The following is a 9,329-nucleotide window of genomic DNA, read 5'->3' as shown; positions in this document are numbered from 1 at the left end:
ACTATTCAATACTAACTCAGTTCTATCATTTTAAATGGTATTGATTACCACTATTTTTCTAATAGGTCAAAGATTTGTCAGCACAGATGTAACTAACAAACAAGCTGCTGCTGCAGCCAAAGACGCTGCCACACAAACTTCCACTCCTGCAGCTGCAGCTGCTGTCGGCCACATTGTTGCAGTCATTGGTGCTGTTGTAGATGTACAATTTGACAATGATTTACCTCCGATTCTCAATGCTCTTGAAGTTCATGGTCGTGACTCTAGACTTATCTTAGAAGTTGCTCAACATTTAGGTAAGCATTTTGTATAATGGGCCCCCCCCTCCCCACCTGAGCTTGAGGGGGGGCTAAGCCATTTTTGCTTGATTGGGGGCTGTATTTTTAAAAAATTCTGGGGCTAGCCTGGTATAGGGCTGTAAGTTGAGTAATAGAATTGGGGCGGTCCAGGCAGTCCAGAGCTGATAGGTTACACAAATATTTTAAATCGTGCTAAAAATCTATACTGGAGAAGTTTTTGACCCTAAAAAAAATGCCAGTGCCTCAAGAAATTTATTGAGAGTTTGCATGTAAAACTTCTTCAATACTTTGCTTAGAATTTAGCCAGGGTTTATTCTTTCACGTTTAAAAATAGAGCTATAGCCTTGAGATTTCACAAGTCACTTTTATTTAACTTCATTTTTCTAAAAGATTTTGATTAACCCTGCTTAATTTTAAATGACGTCAGAATTTGAAGGGAAAAAATCACCTCATCAATTGTAGGTAAGAGTCTTGCAGTCTTGGCAATTCGGTTATTAATGCCAAATTCAGTCATTATTGATGCAGCTAACTACTTTTTATCAATTTTCAGAAGCAAAACAGCATTAACTCAATCCAAAATAAATAAGCTTTTTGCTAGCAAAATTACCCTTTGTTATTTATGAGCAACAATATATGATTATCCTAGTGTTCAAGAGTTTTGGGAGCTTTCACCCTCTGAACACTCACAAGACTCCCGGGTTCATCAATGTACAGCTTTGCTGAGCAAGTTCCATTTCAGGCATATATTAGAATTTCAATCTGAGTTAACAAAAACAGTTCCTGCTCAAAGTGCTAAGAAAAATCCCTGTCCATTTGCGAAAGTTTATGCTCGTAAACAAAATTGTCAAACAGGCAACAAAATGTCGTAAATTTCAGATTATTTTACTTCGCAAAAGTTTTGACGCCTAAAGTATACGGATATATGTTAATATGAATATGTAATTCTTATTAAATGATATTTATCAAGAATTTACTGCTGCAAACAGAGTTGATAATTTTTTTGAAAAATGCAAACTGATATCTTTTGAACGGATTAAAGTATGGATTTGAAATTTCGACTAGAGGAAGTCATTACATACACAAATCTACAATGCCATAATAATTTTCAAAATAAAGCATCATTTTCAAAAAAGTTTTTACCATTTTGGCGTCCTATGTAGACCCATGATTTGGGGATGTTCTGGAGTTTTTATAAGATACTTGCTTCACTAATTGGTCATTAAAAGTAAAAGAGATGACGCGTTCTTTAGAAAAAGTAACAAAATTGTTTTATGACAGGTTAACGACCAACCAAATCAAAAAAGAGCTTGTAAAAACACCAGCTTGTCCCATGATTTGAAAATTAGGAAAATCTGATCAGTTATCTTGTCAATTTTCATGCTTTTGTAGATTTTATGGTAGGGGTGTTTTGGCAAGGCCTTTCCTTTTGTGGTTTTGGTTTAAGGCATCGCATATTATTTGATTTATGTAAATTCAGAAAAGCTACTCAACTACGATCATTGTGAAAGTTTAAAAAGTGAATTGTGCTTGTAGAAACATGAAAGCCACGTAATAGCCCCTTTTTTCCTTGTTTTAAAGAAGTAAATTAAAGTTTTCTGTCAAACAATTCTGGCATTTACAAATTTTCTGTAGCATAGAGCAGTGTTACTGTTAGCTGTTTTGGTTTGATATGTTATCCTAGGGAATATAACCATCGTATTCTTGTGCTCATTTTATCTTCCACAGGAGAAAATGTTGTCCGTACCATTGCTATGGACGGTACTGAAGGTCTTGTCCGTGGACAGAATGTTGTTGATACTGGCGATCCAATCAGTGTTCCTGTAGGCCCTGAAACATTGGGTAGAATTATGAACGTTATTGGTGAAGCCATTGACGAGAGGGGACCAATCGAAACAAAAATCAAATCACCCATTCACACTGAAGCTCCAGAATTTATCGAAATGAACGTCAACCAAGAAATTTTAGAAACTGGTATCAAAGTTGTAGATTTGTTGGCTCCATATGCTAAAGGAGGAAAAATTGGTTAGTCAAGTTTTCTTGCATTCATTTCTTGTTATAACTCAAAATTGAGCGTTCTCAACCGGCTTTGAGAATAAGTTCTTCAACTAGAGTAAATTTCTCAAGGTCAATTTCTCTCATTTGTCTCCAAATATTCAAGGGCGTGTAAACTTGTAAAATCATATGTATCTATCTTTAAGGTCTCTTTGGTGGTGCTGGTGTAGGCAAAACTGTCTTAATTATGGAACTTATTAACAACGTTGCTGTTGCCCATGGTGGTTACTCAATCTTCGCTGGTGTTGGTGAACGTACTCGTGAGGGTAACGATTTGTACCACGAATTTATGGAAACCGGTGTCATTAACTTAAAAGACAATTCATCCAAAGTAGCTCTTGTATACGGACAAATGAACGAACCCCCAGGTGCTCGTGCCCGTGTTGCTTTAACTGGATTAACAATTGCCGAATATTTCCGTGACGTGGAAGGACAAGATGTATTGCTTTTCATTGACAATATTTTCAGATTTACTCAAGCTGGTTCTGAGGTAAGCCAACACTTTAAAGTTCCCATTAGATAACAGCTGATAAAAATTGTTCATAAATTACGTTAACAAATCTTTGCACTGTAGCAAACAAGTTCGACCAGTCGAATCCCAAATCTTGACACTAAACACCCTTGTACTATGTTTAAAGAATATATAATTTTGTTCAAATATAGGTATCTGCTCTTTTGGGTCGTATCCCATCCGCTGTCGGTTACCAACCAACCCTTGCCACTGACATGGGTACTATGCAGGAACGTATTACCACCACTCGAAAGGGATCTATCACCTCTGTCCAAGCTATATATGTGCCTGCTGATGATTTGACCGATCCTGCTCCAGCCACCACTTTTGCTCATTTGGATGCCAACACTGTCTTATCTCGTGGTATTGCTGAATTGGGTATCTACCCAGCTGTCGATCCCCTTGACTCTAACTCGCGTATCCTTGATCCAAATATTGTTGGACAAGAACATTACGATGTTGCCCGTTCTGTTCAAAAGATCCTCCAAGTAAGTTAATTAATCCTTTCATCTCTGTCTTATTTTATTGTCTGATACCTCTTGATTGAGGATTCGGACCAACTTTAGCAAAGTCTGTAAGCACGATCACGCAAAAACTCTATGGTTAAAAATGTTTCCGACCTTTAGCTTTTAAAAAGAATTTCCACATCAGGTGTCAGAAAGTTTAACTCGCAAATCTTGATTTTTTTTTCACCAGGATCACAAATCATTACAAGATATTATTGCTATCCTTGGTATGGATGAATTGTCTGAAGAAGACAAGAACACCGTCGCCCGTGCCCGTAAAATCCAACGTTTCTTATCTCAACCTTTCCAAGTCGCCGAAATCTTCACTGGTCATATTGGCAAATTAGTTTCTCTTCAAGTGAGTAAAAGTGTTGATTGCAAATCAGAAGTTTGGCTTTGTTTGTTTTCTGGACCTACCTCGGTTGGAGGTCCTTTAATTTAACCTTCGTTCGTCTGTTACCAGCTTTCTCGGGATTGACTCTCAGTTTTGTCTGATTTTTTCATCAAGATAGAGGGCTACGGTCTAAAACCAAGGCCGTTTTTCCCGGGAAATTTTGTTTAGCCGTAAAAATCGGATTTTCTTATTTGGGGAAATTCCTTCAATTATTTTTAGGGAAAATGAGCATTTCTCGCGGCTGCCTTGGTGTTTTTTTTTATTTTTTCTTATGTTTCTTATGTATATCTGATCTGATTTTCAAAATAATTTTTTGGGCCAATTTGGGCGAAAAACCGTTTAAAAATGGTAAATTTGGGTCACATTTGCTTATAATTCTGTCGAAGTGTTTTTTGGTGTGACGTTTATACAGAAAATGAACATAATTGTTTCTTTTTCAGGATTCCATCAGTGGATTCAAGAAAATCTTAGAAGGAGAATTAGATCATCTTCCCGAAGTCGCTTTCTACATGGTTGGTGATATCAATGACGTCGTCGAAAAGGCTAACAGACTCGCTGAAGAAACATCTTAGTTCGTCAAATTTAAAAAACCCACACCAATAAAAATATCACAAATTTATACACTACTATCTTTTAAATGTGTACATTTACCGACCAGTAATACTTGCCTGTCTAGGGTGTTAATAAATTCGAAATAAATTTGTATAAATCTTTTGTCAAATTTCTTCACAAGTCCTTGTCTCTACGATTCCTTTTTCTGCATTTTAATATCTGGTCACCATGTTCCTATCATATACCTTTTTAAAAGCCATCCAATAGCAGAAATTTAGGACATGGCAACTCTGGGCCAAATTTGACAAAATTTAACCCTGTTAACCCCAACCTTTTTCGATTTTTGTATCCGAAGGGTAGGATCTACCACCCTTCATTATTTTTGATCTAGAAGAGCTATGGCCACGAAATGTGATACAGTTCTCCATTATGACACAAATTTCCAGGAAGAGAAAATAATTTGACGTCATTCAAAAACTGACGTCATGACAAAGTTTCTACCACTTGGAAGAAAGCCCAAACATGGTATTTACAAAATCGACTACACGTTCTTATTTTTTTTTAAAAAACTAGTTTTACCAAGCAGCCTCAAGCAGTTTCTTAAAAAATCGGCCTTTTGAGCCTTAAATGTTTCTAAAATTTATTTTCTCAGCCTCAAGCAGTTTCTTAAAAAATCGGCCTTTTGAGCCTTAAATGTTTCTAAAATTTATTTTCTCAGCCTCGAGCAGTTTCTTAAAAAATCGGCCTTTTGAGCCTTAAATGTTTCTAAAATTTATTTTCTCAGCTTCAGCATGTTTCTTAAAAAAAAAACGTGTATTGTATTACAGTCGAACAGATATTTAGATTTTGAAAGCCTCTGAAGATGAGTAAAGATTTTAAAATTTAATTTTATGACGTCATCGTTTGGAAAAACTTTTTTTTTAAATAAAAAGCCATTAGGGAGGTTAATAAGTATCAAAGATAAATCAGCGCGACGAACGGACGGGTATTGACTCGCAACCTGAGTAAACATGTGGACCTGCATTTTCTAGAATCCAGGCTAAAACAACTCAAGAACGAAAAACCGTGAAAATCTTCGTTGTTGAACAAAGAAGATATAACACCTACTTTGCTGCCCTTACCATCTTGCAGAGAAAAGGTCCGTTCGTCACGTAGATCTATCTTTGTTGATACTTAACCTCCCTATTAAAACCTAATCTGGACTAGGCTGCATGCATACCAAATTAGTTTTGATATAGGGGATGCGAATCGGGCTCTGATATCGCTTCCGAGAAAATTACCGAATAGCTATGTATTTTGCAGAATTTTGGCGACTTGTATTTTTCAAAACACTCGATATGTATTGTTCGAGTTATTTGATGACGTAAATAGAAATCAAATAAAAAGAACATATGGCTAGAAATCTCTCTTTCTCCTCTATTCCGTTTTGTTTATCGAAATTAATTGAATTAGCAAATAAAACTCTCAAGATAACAAAAGACGACAAACTGTCAATCAAAGTTCTCTATCATTCAACTCTTTTTTTGGTTAGCAGATTTTTTGCTAAGTTCGGAAACGTTTTGTGAGCCTGATTCGCATCCCCTATATCAAAACTTATCAGAGGGGATGTGTGCAGCCTAGATCTGGACGAGATATACACAAAAGAACTTCAGCGTGGTAGATTCTACTCCCCCCCCCCCCCTTGGGGCTAATAGGGTTAATATTACTCTCCTCAAAATGAGTTCTTGCCAGAATAAATTTTTCTTTGCATCTTGTCATAATCCCTATTTAGATTCATCAAAACTGCTCAAAATAGGTGTCACCCTCAAAAACCAGGGTCACATACCTCACTGATGCTAATATGCTGATGGGTGCATTGACGTGGGACACACGACTCAGAAGGATGGAGGATGGAGTTTTTATAAGATACTTTAATAATTGGTCATTTGAAGTAATAAAAATGACTTTAGAAAAAGTAACAAAACTGTTTTATTACTGGTTAACAACCAACCAAATCAAATAAGAGCTTGTAAAAACTCCATCTCGTCCCGGGGCATTTGAGTCGACGTATTTTTCCATTGAGTTTCAAGCCCGAAGGGCTAGAGGTCAATCTCTAACCTTTCTCAGGCAAGAAAAATTGAAGCATTAAAATATGCGCCGTATTTTTGATGACGGATTGAATCTAGCAATTCCTTTGTTTTCGAGTGATATATTTTTCGAAATTAAGCGGTAAATTTTAGTTTCAATCTGTCATTTGTGTAAAAACTAGGCGGGTCGCTTAAGGCCGCGCAACTTTGGTAGGATTTGTTGGCTTCAAATCCTACCAAAGAGATTGACTTCTAGCCCTTCGGGCTTATACTTCATTGTATTTTTCCTATGTACGGTCTTCGGCTCTCTTGCGTCGTAAATACGTGGGCCCCTGGGCTTGCCGAGGGTGAATATAGGTGTAACCTGTCATTCGTTAAATGCTTGTAATTTTGACGAGTAAGCAATCGATATCAATTAGTTTAAAACAAGTTCTTAATTCCTACATTATGTCCAGCATTGTAGCTGCAATAAAAGCCTAGTAAATTTCCTCATCTCCTTCCAAGCCTACGGAACTTAAATATAACTCAAGTTTTTGGTGTGCAAGTTTATAATAATTTGACTGTCCGCAAATTGATTGCTTAAGGCCAGGGCAAACCGATCCAACATTTCATCCAACATGCCTTTTTTCTGATGTTGGATGAAATGTTGGACCGGTTTGCGTCAATTCAGATTTTTGGAAAAAAACGAAAATTCAAAAAAAGAAGAAAAAAATCGTGTTGGACGGTGTTGGATGAAGTTTGATCGCTTTCATCCAACATGATTTTCCAATGTTTGATGGAAAAACTTGCGTTGGATGAAGCGAAAATCAAGGCCGGGGCAAACCACATTTCATCCGACATGACTTGGAGTTGGAAAAAAATGAAAATTCAAAAAATAAAGAAAAAAAGTACCACCAAACCAACACGAAAAATTACACAATTTAACGAGACTGAGAGAGCTTCTTTGATCTCGCCGCAAATGTTGGATGAAATGTTTGATGGCGATCAAACTCCATCCAACACGATTTATTTCTTCTTTTTTTGAATTTTCGTTTTTTTCCAAAAATCTGAATTGACGCAAACCGGTCCAACATTTCATCCAACATCAGAAAAAAGACATGTTGGATGAAATGTTGGATCGGTTTGCCCTGGCCTTTATTACTATTTCAATTGTTTTTTCTTCAAAAGTGTTAAAAACGGAGTAGCAACTGAAATAAAAAACCAGCATGCAGCATAAATGGGAATCGAAATGGTCTGTTCATCAAAAAAGTGCTTACGCGAGTTTGACTACTTATCCACAAATCAATGTACGACAAAAAACTTTTCCTCCGTAGAGGAAAATACAAAACGTCCGCTCGCATGCCAAAAGAAAAAAATACTGTTTTAAGCTATAAGCGCTATCATTTCCGGATAACAAATTTAACGGAACACTAATTTGACACCGGAAATCAAATTATAACAAACAATAGCAAACACAAGAAGTCGAGATTACAGTCTAATATCTTTGCGTGATGACGATGAGTGTCTCCTCACTCACTTCGTTGCGGCGAAGGCAAAATCGGGTAACGGGTAACCTTGATAATTCGAGATCCGTGATCTTTCGTTACAATGTTGATTTCTCTTATTTTTTCAAACAAAAAGCCCGTGGGGCGTGAAGGCCCAGCTACTTAAAATTATGAATGTGTAGGCAGACAAAGAGGCCAGCCTTGATGAGCTTGAAAACTAAAATCACCGAGGAAGTTAGACTGTTATAGAACGGTGTTGTTGTAAGAACTAATTACAGAAAGGTATATCACCGTCTATCGAGAGTTATTGATTTGATTCTTATAAAGTAAATGCTTATAAAAAAAATTAAATTGTATATATTGTACGCCATCCCTTGTTTACTTTGAAAGAAATAATTACCGAAAGGTATATCACCGTCTATCAAGAGTTATTGATTTGATTTTTATAAAGTAAATGCTTATAAGAAAAATAAATATGCTCATATTGTGCATTGTCCTTTGTTTACTTTGTAAGAACTAATTACCGAAAGGTATATCACTGTCTATCGAGAGTTATTGATTTGATTCTTAAAGTAAATGCTTATAAGAATAATGAATATGCTCATATTGTACGCCATTCCTTGTTTACTTTGTAAGAACTAATTACCGAAAGGTATATGGCCATCTATCAAGAGTTATTGATTTTGTTCTTATAAAGTAGATGCTTATAAGAAAAATGAATATGCTCATATTGTGCACCATCCATTGTTTACTTTGTAAGAACTAATTACCGAAAGGTATATCACCGTCTATCAAGAGTTATGAAATTGAAAAAAAAAACAAGGCACTGTTATCGCAAAAACTTTTGCCGAACGGAACCACAAACCACAGACACTTCTATTTGAAAGGCCCCTTTCGCTACGCTGGGCCAATAAAAGTTACAGATCAATGATGAATAAATTGGTCCTATTATGGCTATTTTCGGCCGTTTTTTCCTACGTTATATCCGATTTTTGCGGATGACACCCAAATCCGCGAAATTTAATCCCCACGTAAGTTTATCCCATTTAAGTACTATTGTTAAGAGAGGCTAGGGTGTTTACACACTTTGTTTTGAGATCGACATTAGGGGTCATATATTTTTATCAATATTTGCTTCGCGTATAAAAATTTGTTGAGATTCAGAAATAATGTTTTCACATTTCATGTTCTTTTGGTAACCATCCATTTTTAAATTTCATTCTTTCGGGAGATCAAAGGCTATTTTTATTACTTCAAATGCCAATGACTAGTTATTAAAGTATCTTATAAAATCTCCATTAATTTTTTGGTTAAAACTCCCAAAGGCGCGACAAATCGATTAACACTCCTTCGTTGATGTTGTCAACGTTTGGGTAGATTCGCTGGAGTTCGGTATTCGGGATTCGGTATTCGGGATTCAAAATCGGGATTCGAAAAACGTCAATAAAGATTTACTGACTAATGC

At 36.2% G+C, this 9,329-nt stretch overlaps 1 protein-coding gene across 1 annotated transcript; it reads left to right on the top strand.

The window, feature by feature from the left end:
• LOC136812302 (ATP synthase subunit beta, mitochondrial-like) lies at window positions 1-4,483 on the top strand. Its single transcript, XM_067068799.1, has 6 exons — window positions 1-296; window positions 2,025-2,321; window positions 2,498-2,841; window positions 3,015-3,350; window positions 3,559-3,726; window positions 4,203-4,483. Exons 1-6 carry the CDS (start codon window positions 35-37, stop codon window positions 4,332-4,334), a joined length of 1,539 nt encoding a protein of 512 aa, XP_066924900.1. The 5' UTR covers window positions 1-34; the 3' UTR covers window positions 4,335-4,483.
• The last annotated feature ends 4,846 nt before the right edge of the window (window positions 4,484-9,329 follow it).

Source organism: Clytia hemisphaerica, unplaced genomic scaffold (genome assembly GCF_902728285.1).
Source record: "Clytia hemisphaerica strain Z4C2 unplaced genomic scaffold, Clytia hemisphaerica genome assembly, whole genome shotgun sequence".
Classification (NCBI taxonomy): Eukaryota; Metazoa; Cnidaria; class Hydrozoa; order Leptothecata; family Clytiidae; genus Clytia; species Clytia hemisphaerica.
The sequence above is the reverse complement of the archived record's forward strand: the minus strand, read 5'-3'. Positions and strand labels throughout refer to the sequence as shown.

Bases quoted from the DNA above. Each gene is read 5' to 3' on its own strand.
- LOC136812302 (XM_067068799.1), top strand. From the start codon at position 35: ATGGTATTGATTACCACTATTTTTCTAATAGGTCAAAGATTTGTCAGC. The intron at 2,322-2,497 runs GTTAGTCAAGTT...TCTATCTTTAAG, and splicing joins TGCTAAAGGAGGAAAAATTG to GTCTCTTTGGTGGTGCTGGT. The intron at 3,351-3,558 runs GTAAGTTAATTA...TTTTTTCACCAG, and splicing joins CTGTTCAAAAGATCCTCCAA to GATCACAAATCATTACAAGA.